Source organism: Anopheles cruzii, chromosome 2 (genome assembly GCF_943734635.1).
Source record: "Anopheles cruzii chromosome 2, idAnoCruzAS_RS32_06, whole genome shotgun sequence".
NCBI lineage: Eukaryota > Metazoa > Arthropoda > Insecta > Diptera > Culicidae > Anopheles > Anopheles cruzii.
In genome coordinates, this window is record NC_069144.1 from 45,972,670 (window position 1) to 45,991,054 (window position 18,385).

General features: G+C 55.2%; 3 protein-coding genes across 3 annotated transcripts; 1 reads left to right on the forward strand and 2 right to left on the reverse strand.

Moving 5' to 3' along the window:
- Positions 1 to 8,781: 8,781 nt before the first annotated feature.
- On the reverse strand, positions 8,782 to 9,596 carry LOC128267707 (tetratricopeptide repeat protein 36 homolog). Its single transcript, XM_053004597.1, has 3 exons — positions 9,436 to 9,596; positions 9,185 to 9,370; positions 8,782 to 9,098 (listed from the first exon to the last, which is right to left on the reverse strand). Exons 1-3 carry the CDS (start codon positions 9,566 to 9,568, stop codon positions 8,860 to 8,862), a joined length of 558 nt encoding a protein of 185 aa, XP_052860557.1. The 5' UTR covers positions 9,569 to 9,596; the 3' UTR covers positions 8,782 to 8,859.
- A 1,637-nt stretch (positions 9,597 to 11,233) lies between these two features.
- On the forward strand, positions 11,234 to 16,812 carry LOC128279159 (mucin-17). The gene is made up of 4 exons (XM_053017877.1): positions 11,234 to 14,887; positions 14,958 to 15,155; positions 15,232 to 15,557; positions 15,628 to 16,812. The coding sequence occupies exons 1-4, from the start codon at positions 11,234 to 11,236 to the stop codon at positions 16,616 to 16,618; spliced, it is 5,169 nt and encodes a 1,722-aa protein (XP_052873837.1). The 3' UTR covers positions 16,619 to 16,812.
- A 34-nt stretch (positions 16,813 to 16,846) lies between these two features.
- LOC128267536 (mRNA turnover protein 4 homolog) lies at positions 16,847 to 17,897 on the reverse strand. Its single transcript, XM_053004390.1, has 2 exons — positions 17,806 to 17,897; positions 16,847 to 17,736 (listed from the first exon to the last, which is right to left on the reverse strand). Exons 1-2 carry the CDS (start codon positions 17,831 to 17,833, stop codon positions 16,889 to 16,891), a joined length of 876 nt encoding a protein of 291 aa, XP_052860350.1. The 5' UTR covers positions 17,834 to 17,897; the 3' UTR covers positions 16,847 to 16,888.
- Between the last annotated feature and the right edge of the window lie 488 nt (positions 17,898 to 18,385).

Consider the following 18,385-nt stretch of genomic DNA (forward strand, 5'->3'; position numbering starts at 1 on the left):
CCCGCGTCCGTGCTTCATAATTTGCGGCTTTTGCATGGCACCACCACCGTGGTACGTGGTTCGTTTCGGTGCGCTGCGCTTTCCGGCGAGAGATCATGGCGAGATCGTTTGCCGATTCCCGAGCATCCGATTCGGTGTCGGTTCAGCCAGGGGGTGCTAAACCGAGTGCTTTCGAATTTTCTCGCAGGAGGACCCAGGACCGTACTATATTGGGCTGGCGGCAAGCGATAACCACCGATTTCCGGCTGCTGCTGCTGCTGTTGTTGGGGGTTAATTGAGATTTAGCTCGCAGACTTGCTACACCCCTGAAGTTGAAGCGAAGACAGCGAAAGTGTGCGGTTTACACTTGCCGAGCCCGAGCTCCCCCGGTGCATGTGGTGTTGTTCTCGGCCCTCGGGCCACCGTTGGGGCTACACGTTTCGGGTGCGAAATACGGGTCGGCGATGTGGTAAACAAAACACTAACAAACAACGGCGCAAAGTGACGCCGACCGGGCCAACAATGATCCGGTAGCTGGTACCTCCTGCGGCCGTTACCCCATCAGCCGTAACAGCCGCGAGGGCACTAGGTGCATTTTGGATTATGCGATCGCAAAACAGGTGCATCGATATCTTCGAAACCACAGGAGCCCGGCACCACAATTGCGCCAGAGCGCCCGCTGTGCCGAGGTTGGTTGATGGTGATGAAATGTCTGCATGTTTGGTTTTTGAAATCATTTCAATCAGCGCCCGCCCCGGTCGGATCGTCTTTACCGGTGTGCAGACCCCAAAAATACTCCACACACAATGCGAAGATGCGATCGATCGGTTGCGACCCGACAGATGGAGAGAGAGCGAGAGAAGAGTTTCGTAAGGCACCCACAACACGGCAGCACCACCCATTTTCAGACAATCGTTATCGCCATTAATCTGCCACTCAGATCTACATACATACACCTCAAATGGTGTGGCCTGTGGCCTCGTTGCGAAAACACCACCCGCCGCAGCCGCTGGTGCTGGCGCGAGGTCTTCTAACCACTTATCAATCAATAAAGGAATTTGCGCCGATCGATTGATCGATCACAAATGATTAATTCACCCCGCGGTTTTTGGGTGGTGCACGCCCCAGAACAACGCCGAGGCGGCCGGCGATCACATAACTCCCTGCGCCACAATGGCGCCGTTGTTTAATGCAGTGATTTTTTTGGGAATCTCACAGAGAGTCTGCGGTGTTGAAACTGTGGCTGTGTTAGGGTGAGGTATGGATTCGTTTCGATGCAACTGTAACATTAACATTAACACTGATAATTTGGCGGCGAACACATTGGGAACATGTGTTGATTATGAGCGCTGACCCGCCATTTGGATTCTGGCCGGTGAAGAGATCGTTAATGGGCAACGATTGGAGGAGCCCTTTTTACGGGGTAATTTGGACCGTTTTTCGGCCAAATAACAGTGAAGAAAGTGAAATGTTATGTGTAACACCAATTTGCCCAGCCGATGTAGACCATTACATAACTTGTGATATTTATTTATTACAATCGAGCAACGTGGCCTGACCAAGGACTAACAGTAAACAGCAATTGAGCAAAGAGTGTCTCCGAGTCAAACCGGGAAGTTGAAATCATAAATGCGAATACGGCTTGAGCCGACCGCTTATAATTCTCAATTGATCGTAGGTCAAGTCAAGAAGGCAGCGCGATTTATAATGAGGTAATCGATTTGCGGCGTACCAATCAAGTCTACACTGCGGTGGCCACACAATAGAAAAGACGGAACTCAAGGATCAGATGGACAACCCACCAGAACCAAATCTAACCCATTCCAACCACGATTCCGATAGGTCCACTCACTTGGATGCATCTAGCAACCATTGGACGCGGCTTTGCAAACAAACTTCGCCTAAACTGCTTCCTAGCGAATTGACGGCGATATACGAATCTAATTATTACCCAAAAACTTTAAATCGGATTTATTATATATCGGAATATCGCATGGCAATTATTTAAAAACTCATATTTGACCTCAACATCGCACTTGATAGCGTTGATGACGTTTCTGCCAATGTTGCTTTGATTGAAGCAAAGCGAAAGGACTCAATGGAACCTTTGATGTCGTGTTTTTTGTGAGCAATTTATCCCCGAAACGCTGCTAAGGTGCAAGGAAATTGATCCATTTTCGAAGCCGCTTACCATGGGCCATGAAAATCAAGAATGTCAATCGCAATCGATCTTGAACTAAGGGAATGAAGCCATCATGAAGACATTGGCGAATGTGGCGCATAATCATGAGACGCTACTACTCTAGCCCCAACGATTGCTTCTCCGGGTTTTGGGTTCCAGATCACCCAGAAATTGTTAAGAAAGACACTTAATCGCAGCAGGGCGTTGGCAAATTGATGCCGAAACATTGCGGAACACGAGCATTCCGAAAGCTTACGCCATCTAACACCACAAAACCTATGAATGAGAAGATTGTGGATTGGGCACAAATAAGGAATTTTTTACCATATTTTACAAACCCCGACGACCTGTGGTTGGTATAGTTTTCCAAAAACAAACCTCAAAATACGCACAGTGTTGGTGTGTGACCAAACCTTAACGGTCGCTTGGCTTAGGAAACGTCGTCACCGCCGTGTGCCGTTTTAATTTTTGCAAATCGCTCATTTTTCGAATTGCACGACCCCAACCGCGGACGATGGGAGACCTCTCGGACCGGTCGAGAAGACTGGGTACCCCATATACGCCCCATTGTTGGCCTGCCCGGAGCAGCATCCCCCACCGACCCATCGAGCGGTCCACGAAGAGCCGCCTGATGTCCCCCACCACGGCGGCAGCAAACTGGCAATAAACCATTCCATCGGAGGAATCGTGGTCGTGGGCACGATGCACAGAGCGACCCGCGCGCGCAGTCTGCGGGCTTCGGAACGCCGCCGCCGCCGCCACCGAATGCCTTTCTATTTACCAGCACCGATCGAAGTTAGTCTGCGCTTGGACACGCTGTAAGCAAGACACGCTCGCTCTCTCTTTCCCTGCGTGCGCGGCGCAAAACCGACCGACCCCACAAGGCCTGAGAGGCCGGCTTTTTGGACAGATCGCCTCGATCGCCCGATCGAGGTTCCCTGCTCAGGACTCCGACAGGCCGTTTTGGTGTTTCGAACCTCCTACAAAGTCAGCGCAAGCGCATCTGTCTTGCTAGTCAATCAACGATCCGATCGCCCCCGGGGGGAGTGCTAGGCGGCCAGTGTGGAGTGCGTGTGTCTCCAGCGCGCCCAGAGATGAGTGATGATCGATCCCGCTTCGGTTCGGTCTAACCTTCGGTGACTGACTCAGTGAACGAAAGCGAAAGCTGTACGCGATCGAGCGAAGTATGAGGCGCACGTGGCCCTACATGGTCTAGTGTGTGAAGATCGAAGATCCAGCCCAACGAGTTTTCAAACAGTGTGTCCAGTGTGTGTTGATAAATTTGTGGAGTTTACTATCGAACAGAACACGAGAGCCCCGAGCTTTCTGTGTGTGTCTATAAGCCTCGAGTCCTGTGTGCCTCGAATGAGACCGTTGATGCCCTCCGTCGCTCGATCGGACAGCATCGGACGTGCATAACCAGCCAGCTGTCACCGTAGCAGCCACCGGACACCCCGAAAACTCGAGGTAAGATGCGAACTGCGAACTGTGGCCTGCGGCCATTAAAATCCGGCGAAACGACAAGTGCCTCGCGACACGACAAGCACTCATTTTACCAACGTCCGGAAGGAAAGGTCCGCATCCGCGCAGCAAAATAATAACAGCACGCAGCGCAGAACAAGAAGATATGGAAAGCGAAAGTTTCGAGGGGCCAGACAGGTCTGTCACCACCGAGAGAGAGAGCGAGAGCGATGCTGCTGAAGTTGTGATCATTAAACATATTTTTTTTTGGGCCAAGCCGAACAAGCCCGTTGCTTGGACCGATGGTGACAACGAAAGCGCGTTTAAATTGGTTTGGCAAAACTGGCTGCAGCAGACTTTCCCGAACCCCGGGAACATGTCACCCGGGCTCACGGGTAACACGACCGAGGGAAATGCGCCCCGTTCCGATGTGAAACCATTTCCATTTAACGTTCGCTCGGACGCCACGGTTTGGCAGAAAGAAAAACGGTACCCAGCTTGGCCGCCCGGGGAGAAGGAAAATTCCAACGGTCACTGCAGCGTGAAACAGCAGCCCCGGCCAGCGCCAGTGACGCCACACGCCGCCACGTGTGTGTGCGATCGCGCTTATGAACGCATTTAATGATTGATTAGCTTTCTAGCCGCGCCGCAGAGAAAGGCTAAACTGTTGCTGTGCGCCGCCACGCTTCGGTCCCGGGCTGCCCTTGACGGTAAGGTTCCGCCGGTGCCGGGAGAGAAAAATCCGAAGCCGATCGAAAGCGGCGCCAGGAAAAACAGTGCTCTAACGAGGGCTGCAGCCCTCTACTGCTGATGTGCGCCGAGTGCAACATGTGCAACTATGTAGGGGGCCACAAAAAACAAACTAAATACTTTAACCGCCCACAGCCAACGAGGCAACGAGGTGCTTTGGAGGATCAAGATTCTGTTTCCTTCTGAATCGGGCAGCATCATTATGGTCCCGTGCGATACTCGCGCCGATTGAAATATGCGCAAGATTTCGCCATCCTTTAGAGACCTCAAAACAAATAAGACCTTCACGGATTGTGCGAAAACATTGTCACAGTCTTTTTTTTTGGATTCGATCACGATCACTTCCGTACGGTTAGCTGCCGGGGGGACTAGGTGATGATGGACTGGTAGTTCCTCTTCGTCAAACACACCTTCTAGCTACGGTGACTTCCGTGAGGTAACGGCAACGGCTTCACCAGAGCGTATCCACGCTCCTTTAGAATTGGATGCCGCGAGTGTTTTGATCGGTTCATTTCATTTTGGATCCATAGGAAACGATCAAGGACATAGACAGCACATTAATAGAATATTTTGTTCCGGAGTGGCCCCTTCTGGCTGCATCGTTTCGATTCCAACGGTCGCGGTCGCACATCTCCAGTGCAAAAGTATCAGTAAGAAACCCGTGATTGGCAAGCCCAAAAAAGGCTAAAGCCCGGGGAACTCTAGTTGGATACGGACTCTATCTACTTGGATGATGGACGAGTCAGTTAAGGATCACTTCACGCAATCCATTCCGTTGAGGATCGTGATTCGGATATCGTTGGCAGCTTTCGTGCTTCTCTTTGGCTTATTTTAACATCCCCAAACCCAGATCCAACCAAAATGGTGTACAAACCATCCCAAAAGATACAGCGCAGTGGCCTCTCAATATTAGCTTATTAATCTACATCCTTGGCCGGGTCCGTGCCCGTTATTGCAAAAACCAAAGCTTAATCTCTTCAACTTTCAATTAAAGGAAAACCCGAAATCCTCTTTCGCGCACACGCGTGTCGTACAAATCGTACTTCGATCACGATCGTTCGCGGACATTTACGAGCGAGAAAGAGCGAGACAACAATTACGTCATAACCCGCCCCACCCCCCCTCCCATGTAACGTTACACCTGAACGCTAAAAGAATGCGACACTTTCTCCCAGAGCGCACCCGGCCACCGGATCGAACTGGAGCCGGATTTCCCTTTCATTTTCATCCCACTGCCGCTCTACTTTTACGACTCGTCGTCATCGTCGTCGTTGTCGTGGTCGCCGGTGCCGATCTCTTTCTCGGGTTTTATGTGACCATCGAAAGCCAGGAGCCCGAAGCAGAGAGTGCGTAACCCAGTTCGATCCGCACGGTACGCACGCGTTGCGCAATCGGCGTTAATCGAATCAAACAACTCCTGGCGATTCGGATCTCTTCCTCGGGGTTTACATTATATTACACAACACACACGCACGCACGCACACCCGCTCCGGGGGGCCGTTCAAGGACGCGATCGAGATGCTGATGCTGGTGAACGTGCTTATTACACGATCCCGCGCGATCGTAACATTCATTTCGAAGATTATAGGGATTTGATTCATAGATCGACAGAGTCTCGAGAGACTCGATGATCGGTGTTGGTGGCCACCGAAGAATGTCTTTCTCGTCTCATTGTTTTCTTCTGTCGTCGCGGTCGTCCGACTCGGTGGTGCAATCAAATCAACGGCAAATTAATAGCTAATATCAATTCCCGATCCTGCGCTGAGCTGCGGCTGAGCCGGCCACGATGCCCGAGCTGACCGCTGGCACGGTCTCCGGACATTGTGCTCCGGTGCAACGGCTCTCGGCTACAAGTTGGCAGCAGAACATTAAACATGGAATGATGTCCACACAGAGCTTCGGTCTCGTGGGACGGTTGGCCCAGGGGCTCCGACCTAAGACCCGCGGCGGGCACGATCAAGCGCGCGGAGGCACCAGAGGCAATTGTTCGCTGTTCCCCTGACGGCTGCCATTTATTGTCCGTCTACACACGCGACACGCGCGGTGTTTGCGGTTTGTTGCTACAAACGAAAGAGAAACTCGTCGGGGGCCTGGTGCGCGCCACAGCTCATCAAACCACTGAAACTCCATTTATGCATCATTCACTCCGAACCCCAGACCCGGGACTGGTGGAGAAGAACACGAGTAGCTCACAGACTCGGCAAGACGGCTGCGGCTGCGACATTTCACAATCCACCGCGGGCCCTCCTACCAGAGAGAGACCTAATTCAACGTGCGATTAGTCATCAGCGTCAGCGGGTCCGTCCTTGGCGAGGCGACAACCACAGCCAGCCGTAGCAGTAGCACCGCAGATTAGTCAGCCAGCCAGCCAGCCAGCCAGCCAGTTGCTTCAAGATCTGGTTTTACCTTTCCTTCCCTGTGCCGCAACTGGCCGGGCGGGGCGAGTGGACGGTCGTGGTGATTAGAGGAGGGAGAAATTCCAACGCCCTGCTCCTCGCCGTCGCCGTCGCCGCCGCCGCCGACACCGTTCCTGAAGAGCTTTCAAGGCTGTCCCGTTCCGTCTGAGTCGAGTCGTGTCGCGAGCCGAGTCACCGATTTGTGGTGTCAGATTAAAACGAGCAACAGGCGTAGAAATGACGTGTGGCGGAACAGCTTACAGGCGGAGTGTGGTGCGCAATTCTATTGTGTATGAATCATTGTAGGAAAAACTGAATCGCCAAATACCAAAAAGGGATCGACACCATGCTATCGCAAAACAGCTTCTAAAATTTGGCTTCTTTTCTTGCCCTGAGCTCATCAAGCAGCGTCGCTAGCTTGTAGTGGATAACTTTCATCTGATCTCACCACGATTTGCTCCACAACACCACAGTGATGCCCCAAATTTGGTGCACTTTCGAAGTAATTCACGCGCCAGACGGGCCAACGGAATAAATGCCAATCGCATCAAACGCATCTCATTCAGGGCTTACCATCCAAACCGATGAGAACCCGAACCTGAACCTGGGAAAGGGTCCAGCAGGTGATCGTAGCAAAACATGACGACGCGTTGATACGTTGATTTGGGTTGAACTTTAAACGGTCCGGCCACCAATTCGTCCGATGCTCAGGTGCTTAACCTTGCGGTGTCATAGGCAAAAAATCCAAACCCTCTGGACGGTTTTTTCGTCACAAATCTGACCTTTCCCGAGGCACGTTCAAAGACCACCAGGGGGCAGGTCGCGCAAGCCGGCTGGTGGTGGTTTATGCTTTATGACTCTCCATCAACCCTCGGAATGCATGGAAACGATGCTTATCGAGGAAGCTTCACCCTGTCGATGGTGGTGAGATGATGGCCCCCGCCATTGGGTGGCCAGAATTTGTGAAAACTGACAGCATAATAAGCGGACGCAGTGGGCACGTAATTCCGCGAAAGGCGGCTCATTTTCGCGTGAAGTCTAATTTTCTTTTCAACGAACTCGAACTGCCGGCAGGAGCTAAGTACACATGACGGCACACCACCACCGACACCTGTGAACCCCCGCGACCGGTCGCGGCTTTTGTTTTCGCGACGCGGAGACGCGACTACACAATGGAATATTTGCTTTTACTTTCATTGACTTTTCCCACCTGCTCCCGCGAGTGGCGTGGCACGGGCCACTTAAGAGTGCAAACGATTGCATCGGAGTTCGCAAAAGTTCGCTGGCCCCCCGGGCACAGCATCCGGTGCGCCAGATTAATAACCTGCCCGAAAGGGAGCGGATGATAGAACACCACCCCCAAAACCGGTGCCGTTACTTTCGGGCCCCAAAGTCCAAGACCGGACCGGGCCGGGCACGAAATCATTTCAATTTGTTACCAACCTAGTGGTGTTGTTCCGTTTTTTTTTTCTTCACCCCGATCGTTCCGATTACGGTGCCCAATCACTTTCACCAACGGCAGGCGCTGCTGCAGCTCGAGGGCTGACGCAGGTGAGGCAGCGCAGCGACGATGATGACGAAGTCTGGAGCACAACAGGAAGCCGGGCCGGAGGGCCGTTTGGAGACCGTTCGGAAGAAAACCGGATTTTATGCAACACCCAGCTTCCAGCACGGCCAGTCACGCTGCTGCCAATACCTGGCCCTTGTCGCGCTGTGTCCCGATTTCGAACTCGTGTGCGCAAATAAATGCACTTCGCAGGGACACTCGCGACGCGAACGAACAGATCGATGAGCCAAAGGTGCTGAGGCCAGGTGCCTGCGTACCTCTGAATGTAACCGCAGAAAGTCCGGAGCCGGATGTGGAACGGCTCCAGCCTTGAACGCAGCGCTCGAGGGGAGACCCGATGGTCGCCACAGTTCCGGCTGCTGATAAATGCACCCCCCGGGGGGTTAAATTATGCCGGTTGCGGTTTGACAACGTTGAATATGCGAACCGAATTTGGTGAATTATGATTTGACATTTGGTTGAGGGTAAAGTAACGAATTTTATTAACAAAAATACACGACGCACACAGGGACAGGGTTTCGGGCTCACATTTTGACCACCTCACGAAGCATCTGGTTGCAAAGCGCCGCGTACGGGTTCATTTCGATGAGCTGGGTCCGTGCAAAGTGACTGCCCAGCCGGGCGGCCGCCTCAAAGTCTTCCCGGGCCCCGTCAATTTGGTTGCTCTTGCGTCTCAAAATGCCACGCTGACACAGGGCTCGGCATCCGGTTCGTCCGGCGCGGTTCGACAGCTCGAGTGCCCGCTCAATGTCCTGCAGCGCGTCTGCCGAAGGAACGTAGGAAAGTTTATGAACCAAAATACGACAAAATGATCAAACGTTCACTGGACTGGTGCTAGCCGTCGCCTACCATTTTCCTTCCCGAGAAGGCAGTACACTTGAGCCCTATTATTGTAGCCACTTGGACGGTGCGACGCAATTTCGATCGATTTGCCAAACACCTCCAGAGCTTCGTTCAGTTTTCCGGCGTCCGTTAGTGCAATGGCTTCGATCTCCAGTCGTTGCGATTCCTTTACCCGCGGATCGGCATCGTCATCTGGAATAGCGCACACGGTAGCGATTAGCGACAACACTTCTTCTTGAGCAGTTCGATCGTGTCACCTTGTGGGTCCTCCAGGTGCTTCTCTTCGTCCTGCAGCAAATACTCTTCGCCACCGATTTGCGAAGGATTAAAAATCGATTCCAACACTTGCCGATCGCGCTCCGAGAGTGAATCTTTCGACAGCGAATTCATCGTACGGCCTCCGCACCGGTTCGGTTCTATCGCTCAACTGAGCCGCTCAACGGCAATGAATGTTTTGAATTCCGCAACATCAAGTTAGTCAGGGCAAGTTCTAAAGGAAACCGGAATCCTGATTAGATGCAGAGGAACGGTGGACCGGAATGAGCAACAGGTTTACCGAGCTGCCCAAGAGCGCCAAGCAACAGTGCCGGATTGCATTAGATAGTTTGATTGACAATGTAGCAATGTTTTGAACACTATTTAGCCGATTATGGTGGGGAAACGAATTGGACAGCGACCGACAAGGTCTAGAGAATTGGACTTGTAACTGCTGAATAGTCGACGAGTGCGAAAGATTTGCTGTGGATGCGTTGACAGCTGGAAAAGGCAAAGGTTGCTGAGAGCCGGTGGATTCGTGTGGTTAGCGCAATTCAAAGGATGCTAAGATTTTGTCAATGTACTCTCAACTCATTCAGTTCGGATTCCGCGACCACGAACCTCGACACTTCTTATGTCGCCAGCCGGACGGACCCGGACTAACCTATGTCAGCCGTTTTGGTAGAAAAGAAACTAACTTTTAAGAAACTTTGTTGTGCAAAAACATCGCTCGAACACGATTCACAGATATCGAAACAAAAAGCAGATAAACAGATCCCGGCACCGCACGTGGTATTTGCGCCGACCGCGTGGCACACGCGTGTTCGACGTGTCTCACGAACCGAACAAACGCACGAACAACAAGCCCTGAAATAGCTCCAGAATAAGGCCCCCTGGGTCCGAGATTCAAGCGGTGCCGCGGAGAAATTTAGGAGAAAATCGTCGAGTGAAATCGATGCTTCTCGGCGGCTGCTCGGCTAATCACCATCTTAGGGTGCCCCTTAGGGCTTGCGTGGAGCAATATTTTTCACGCTCTTCACGCTGGGAAAACTGCCCATAAAGCGGCCACACAACTTATTGGATGGTCTCGGTTTACGATCTAGTTATTTCCCTCGTCCGTCCGCGTGCGCATATGCGCGGAGGCTTATAATTAATTCTCTTCTCATTTTCGATCGCGCCCACATAACATAAACCTCCCATTTTTCCCTTCCCTCCTCTCTCTCTCTCTCTATCTCTCTCTCATTCTATTATCGCCACCATAAACTCGCTGAACATGCGATCCCTCACGGATTACAGATCATCAAAGCGAAAGAGAGAGAGAGAGCGCTGCGACGGGTGATAAACGTGGGGCGAAAGTTGGAAAATCGAAAAATGAAAAGGGAAAACAGCACCCACACCCGGGCGGACGTCCGTCCGCCGGTCCGTCCGTCGGTCCGTCTCCAATGCTCTCCGGCTCGGGGAACATTAGTTAGCGATTAAGTCCCCTGCGAGCGCACGCAAATGATACGCTTCGTCAAACATGAAACCGTTTCTTTTCTTTGCGTTTTTTGCGAGGAATGCGAATTTGCACACCAGACAGAGCGCCAGAGAGAGAGAGAGGCAGAAATGGGCGGCCACTTTCCAAGTGCCGAAGAATGGAAAAATCGCAAACCAACGAGATAATTATAGATATACACCTTCCCTTAAACACACCTTTCCCTTCCCTTCAGCGCAACGGCGATGAGACAGCGGCGACGATCGAAAGACACCTTGACGGCACCGACGACGACGACGATGTCCTTGACGGCGATGGTTTTGGCGATGGCGCTGGCGCTGCCGGCAGAGGCCGGTGAGCGATGGTCACGCCAGTTGACCGAATTCAGTACCGGCGGCGGCGGCGTCGTAACGGGACCGGGCAACGATTGGGTGCCACTTTCACGCCCGATCGACCGCCAGAGCGGGGCCCGGGTGCTCAGCTACTTCACGGCACCGGGCGGGGTCGGCCACCAGCAGGCCCCGGCCTTCCTCGGGCCGGACAACGTGGCGCAGGCGCAGCAGCACCACTTCACCTTCCTGAACCACCAGTTCCCGCAGTCGAACCGGTTCGTGCTGCAGTCGCAACCGCAGCAACCGGAACTGCAGCCATTCCCGCACCACCTCTCGAGCCAGCCGACCTTCCACCACCAGCGGGCCGGACCGGCGTTCGTGGGCCAAACCATTCAGCATCCTCCGCCACCACCGCCACCCGTACAGTCGTCCGCGAATCCGTTCGAGCAGCAGTTCTTCCCGAAGTCGGAGGCTCTCCCGCTGACTCAGGACGACAAACCATCGGCGGATCAGCCGTTCTCGTACCAGCACATCCGCCAGCCACCGGAACTGGAACCGACGGGACAGCGCCAGCCGCCGGCACCCGTCTCGCAGGAGGAAGTCCAGCTCCTGTACGTCCCGGTAGAGACGCTGTTCAATCAGAAGACGGTCCAGGAACCGTCCTCGCCAGCGTCCTCACTGGACTCCGGTGCTCGGTTTAACACCCTGCCGCACCCGGTCAGCCCGTCGCTGATTAACGACTTTTACACGGCCAGCACGGCAACGACGGCGACGGTGCAGCAGCAGCAGCAGACGGCTCCGACGGCAGCGACGAAGCCCAAGCCGAACCAGCCACCGCTTGCCCTGTTTCTGTACAACGACGGCCGCCAGAACAAGCTGTCGACGGGTGACGCACTCGGGGGCCTCAAGAACGTCAACGAGATTGCGGTACTGGATTCGGTTGGCAAGAACAGTCCGAAGGTGTTCATCGGCCCAGCGGGTCTGACGCCACCGAAGAGCTACTCGCGCTTCGACCTGCCCTATCTTTCGAGTGTGGACGGACTGGCAGCGGCGGCAGGTCGGGCTAACCGCAAGTTCGAGGATCACCCGTTCTACGTGGCCCCGCTCAGCCACAAGACCCCGGCCGGCTACTCCAAGATAGCCCTCCCGGCACCGCACGTCGGTTCGGTGATCGTGCGCCAGCAACCCGCGGGGAACGCGCTCGCGCCGGACCAGACCCCGTTCTACACTCGTCCCACGCCCGCCCAGAGTCACGTCCAGTACTACACGCCCTCGACACTGAACTTTGGTGAGCCGGTAGCGACCACCAAGCAGCCGGCCGACCACTATTCATCGCCTACCGGGCGCCCCACGACGACGCAATCGGTCGCGACGCAGTCCTCACCCCCCGACGGACGCTCCGTATCGCAGTACAACTCGTTCAGTGCGGCGGTTCCAACGCGCCACCACTCGACCGCCTCTGCCGTCAATGAGGAGTACTTCAATTTGGCCAAAACGAAGAAACCAGTTCCCACGACCAACGGGCCATTCCGAAGCGGAACCGGCGTTACGCGTCAATTCGACTTCAAACCGATGCCGGAACAGCGAATCCCGACCGCGTACGATCCTGACCTGACGACGCCGATCACCACGACGCCAATCACCACGACCTTCCTCACAACGACGACCGAGAAGCCGACAACGATCGAGCAGCGGCTGCAGCAGCTCGAGGCGGATCGCATGAGAACGCACTTCCGCGAGGAGAACTTCCGTAGCCGGCACCGACCGTACCAGCACCAGCCGGCGGCCGCCGTGTCCACCGAGCGAACGTACGAGGACGGCCCGGCCAAGCAGACCCACTTTGTGCACAAGTTCAAACTGGTCGACTCGGTGCGGCCATCGGCGCAGACGAAATCACTGGTCGACAGCGCGTTCCTGGAGTTCTTCTCGCCGCGCCCGTCCACCCCGGTCGAGGACACGGATCAGATGCTGCGGACCACGGTGACGGCCTTTTTGCCGTCGAGCTCCAGCGGCCACGAACGGCAGGCGATCCGCAACAACTACTACAACGCGATCGGAGCCGGCCACGAAGAGCAGACCGGCACCGGCCAGAGGCAGAAGTTTGTCAACACATACTACACGAGCGCGGAGCCGGGGTCGCGGTCGACTACGGCCGGCACGGTCGCTCCCCCAACGGTCGCCCCGAGCAGCACGCTCAGCACGCAGGATGCCTTTTTCCGGGAGTTCGAACAGAAGAGCAAGTTCTTCGAGCGGGAACCCAAGTACCGGACACAGTTCGGTGGCCAGGAGCTGGGTTCCACCGGCGGCCCCGGAGCGTACATCAACAAGTACCGGTACGAGACGGACTTTACGGACTCGCCGCCACGCTACTCCGTAAAGGTGATCACGACCGGTGAACCGACGACGACGGTGGAACCGGTGCCGGCTACCGAACAGTACGGCGTCCCATCGGAGCTGCCCCCGATCAGTGCCAATCTACCTGGGCTGGTGAACGCCCTGATGGACGATCAGTGGGCTGGCCGGCCGGCCAACGGAAGGACCACCACCAACGGGGACGGGGTCACACGGGTTCCGCATTCGCGGAAGCATCGTCCGACGACTACGCCCAGTGACGATGACACGCCGGTGACCACCACCAGACGGCCTCTGCAGCGAGGCCGTCGTCCACACCCATCCCGGACGACGCCGGCCCCTGATGCGGCGGGAGACTACCCCAGCAGCACCCGAGCTCCGAGCCAGCGGTCACGATCGCGCTACGTGCCCAACAACGATGAGCGACCGATCGGGCGTACCCGAAGCCGCAGCCGGCCCAACACACCGCGGCCAGCGGCACCGAAGCAGGACCTCGACTACCAGCGGGACGTGCTGAAGCAAAACTATCCCGTCATACGGCCACAGAGCGCACCGGAATCCACCGGCGAATCCGTGGCGACCACACCGACCACGACAACGACGACGACCGTGGCCCCGCCAACAACGACACCATCCTCAACCACTCTCCTCTACCGAGACGCATATGAAGATCAAACCGATCGGCTGATTGCCACCACCCTGATCAATGAAGTGCCGCTCGGGCCAGAACAACACGAGGTGACGCGCAAGTACTCGACGTACTTCAGCGAGGAACCGTACGAGCCGGACGTTACCGCCACGACGGCCAGCCCACCGCAAACGACCAACTACTTCCGGCCGGCCAGCACCGAGCCGGAGCCTGAATATCCGTCGCGCTCGCGGGAAGTGATCCCGCTGGACCACTCGGTGATTCCGCTGTCGCGACCAACGGAAGCACCGCGCCAAACGTCCTCGTTCTACACCGAGGCCGACAGTGACGAGCGGAACTACAGTCGCGAACCGACTGGGGACGGTGTGATGGAACTCAAGAAGGTGGAAACGCCCGTCCGCCCTGGACGCCGGCCAAATCTGTTGGCCCGCCAACCGTACGCTGGGCGCTCGACCACCGAACGGACGACAACCGTCCGGACGACAACGAGCCCGGCAGCGGCGGAACCGGTGCGCAGTTCCGGACGCCGGCCAGCCTTCGTACGCCGACCATCGAGACTGTATGCCGCCACCACGACGGTGTCGCCCCCGACCACGACCTCCCCGAACGCGGACGGCGCGGAGCAGCCCACGCAAGGATCATATGCTGTACGGTGCACACGGTTGCCGGACCGCTAATTGGCCACAAGTTAACCCGCAATACTTTCCCTCATTTTAGCTGCGTACCAAAAATCGACAAGACATCCTGAGAGGCCGGACACGACAGCGACCGACCACGACGACAACGCCGCCACCGGAACCGATCGAACCGAACGCAGCCACAGCCGCCTCTCCGGACACGTCGTCCACGCGAGGCTTTGGACGAGCGGGCAACCTGCGGCGAACGGCGGCCGGCAACTTACGCTCCCGACAGGAGGTAGTGACCACCCCGGGGGGGAGGAGGGCAATCGAAGAAGGTCACGGCCTTGGTACTAATGGATTGTTTTCTCTAGCCAACCGCACCGCCTACTACGCAGCAACCGCCGGTAGCTGGGCCACGGTTCCGGATTCGCGAACGGACCCGCTTCACGCTGCAGCCCCAGGAGTCGCAGTGGTCGACCAAGCTGAACCAGAACTCCTTCCAGCCGGTGCTGAAACCGGCCACACACACCACCGAGGACGAGCCGGAAGAGCCGGAAGATGTGTCGCACGAACCGGAAACGGAAATCGTCACCGCCGTCTCGCCGGACAGTGAGATGTACTTTGTGAACGTTACCTCTAACCTCAACCAGAAGGGCAGCGAGGAAGATAGCCACGCTGAGGACAGTACAGAAAATAGGTATAGCATTGGGTTTGACCAGGGCGGGACCAGAATTACATAAACTTAACCAACCACCACCCTTTGGCAGTAGTGTTCCCTCGTTTGCTGACCTGCTGAATGACGTTATGAAGGATTTCATTAAGGACGGTGGCGATACCGCGGCCCCCAAGAAGACGGAATCCCAGCCGAGCGTTACTGTGGCGGCGACGCCCTCGAAGGTCGCCGAAAAGGTGGAAGAAGCGGCCGATCGCGATAGGACCTCCTCCAGCTTCCGCAACAATTTCCTGCGCAAACGAAGCCGACCGCGGGTGATCGATTCGTTCGAAGCGGCCGAATCGCAGCACATCGATCGTCACGCGACACAGACCCTGAACGGTGCCGGGCCGCATCTGCACTATCCGGTGAAAAACATCGACCGGGCCACACTGCCCCTGGCGAAGAATGACCTGGAGGGTAACGAGCGAGAAAATACGGCCCAGGAAGAGTCTACGGCGGCACCGACGGCACAGGACGACGAAACGACAACCGACGAGGTGCCGACGCTGGTGCCCGACCTACCCGAGGACCCAAGCAGCAATCCGACGGCTGACTCGCAGCCAACGGCAAATGGACCAACGGACGAGTCGGTGCCCACGGTGGCCAGTTCCACAACGGGAGGAGCGTCCGGTATTTTCGATGATGTCAAAAAGCAACTTTCCGACCTATACCAAATGGCCGAAAATGATCCCGAAACGGAGGAGGTCGTTGATCGGGAGGACGACCCGTTAACCGGGGCGGAACATCCGGACGATCTGCTACCAGACGTACCGACCACCGAGGAAACCGGGCCGGCGGCGGCGGCTGAAGCGGCTGGTGTCGAGTACCTGGGCGATGATAAGCGCGTCATCAGTACGGGCGTTGATATGGCACCGAGCGAAACGGAGTACGCACCGGTGCTGGCCGTCGCCGACCCGATGGGTTCCCTCGTCATTCCGACGTCCGTGTCGAACGGAATCACGCACGAGACGGAAATTTGCTACCGTGGCCGATGCATAAAGACGGAGGATGACGATCGAACGAAAGCAAAGGACGAACCCTAACACGAGGGAACCTGCAAATGCGAGGGGACAGAAGAGCAGTTACCGCCCCCCGCGTCCCCCGGTGGGTCACAAAAACCTGCTAACAAACGGAATCGCTCCGGGGCGCGTGTGGCCGGGAACGATTGTGTCGTTAGTCTGTAACAAATGTAGAGAGTTATTTATTTTAGTGATTAATTCAATAAAGATCGAACGAAACTCACAGCTTCTGATCCGTTTTCGGTCCGTTTTCCATTAGCGTATCTTACAGTTTATTGGTTTTACGTAACAACGCTACGCTTCATCGTCTTCATCGTCTTCCTCGTCTTTCTCGTCCTCATCCGAATCACCCAGTTCCATTCCCTCATCATCCGTCGTCGCGTCCTCATCATCATCATCCTCATCATCATCTTCCATAGCATCGGCGATCGGTTTTTTGGCCGATGCCTTTGCCGTGGGTTTCTTGGCCTTCTGTCTCACCTCAATGTCCCGTTTGTTGATCTCCTCGAAGCCGTCCTTGGCCGTGTAGCAACAGTTAACAATCACCTTAAACTTGGCCAACGGTTTCCCGAGAAGCTTCAAAATGCGCGCCTGTTCCGGGCTCAACAGTTTGTCCTTCTCGCACACCTTATACTCTTTGTACAGCGTCACCACGCCGCGATCCAGCTTGGTCGGCATCCCGAGCGACCGGAGGTGCGGCTCGATGGCATGGGAAAACTCCTCCAACGGGCCGGCCTTCAGTTTGACCGTTTTCGTCGCCCGGAATCCACTGCGGGCGTACTCTTTGGCCACGTACGACTCGAACCACTCCAGCACGGTCGATTTGCTTTCGGAAGTAAACAGCAACCCGCACTGGCCAATCATCTGCTCGCGCAACTGTTCCATGCCCTTTTCCAGCTTCGTGGGCTCACCACCTTCGCCATCATCGTTGACCAGGTTCAGTCCCAGCTGCATGACACGGTTTTTGCCGAAAAAGAAGCGCGAATTTTTCCACTGCGACCGGATTTCCTTCAGTTTGCTATTGCGCATATTTTGGACGGTAAACAGAAACACATTGTCGTACTTTTGCCGGCACTGCTGAATGTCCTCGATGATCTGTTGTTTGTTGCTCAACCCCTTCCGGTCCGTCTTGGTGAGGGACACTAAAAGAAACACACAGTCCACCGATCAGTGATCGTCGTGACTACTAGAGATTTTCGGTCAAAATTTACCTTTCTTGTCTCTCTTCGATTTCGGCATCGTGGTCTACCGGTGATAAATTGTGCTAATGTTTATCAAAAACACGCGCTCGCCGGACGAATGGTTCAAAAACATGTGAGAACGCGGCGCGTTTGACGTTTGACCGCGCAGGGTTGAACATTCTCTCGCACTCACAGCACAGACACAGCCTGCTGTGAGTCTCACAGCACATCGCTAAGGGCTACCAAGTATTTGACGAAAATATGTTTCATTCTTTTGTAATACAATTTTGTGGTCGTTCCGAAAGCAAAAAAAAGTTAAATGTGAGACAATAGCTTTTAACTTGTTGCCTGGCATCTCTGATTGAAATTTTGCTCACATTATTGCCCGCACGGCAGTCTCACTCGCGACAACACCGCGATTCGCCTGCTATGTTTGAACCGGCCTTCGCGGATTTAACCAACGATTTAAAATATGTTTAATTCACCCTTCTCTCCAGCACGTACATAATTAGCAAAATCAAACGGCGTTCTTTTGTGCTCCGTTCCGCATTTTCCCCAGCGATCCAAATTGCGCACCCCCACGTTACGCAGCTGGCAGCATAACCGGGGC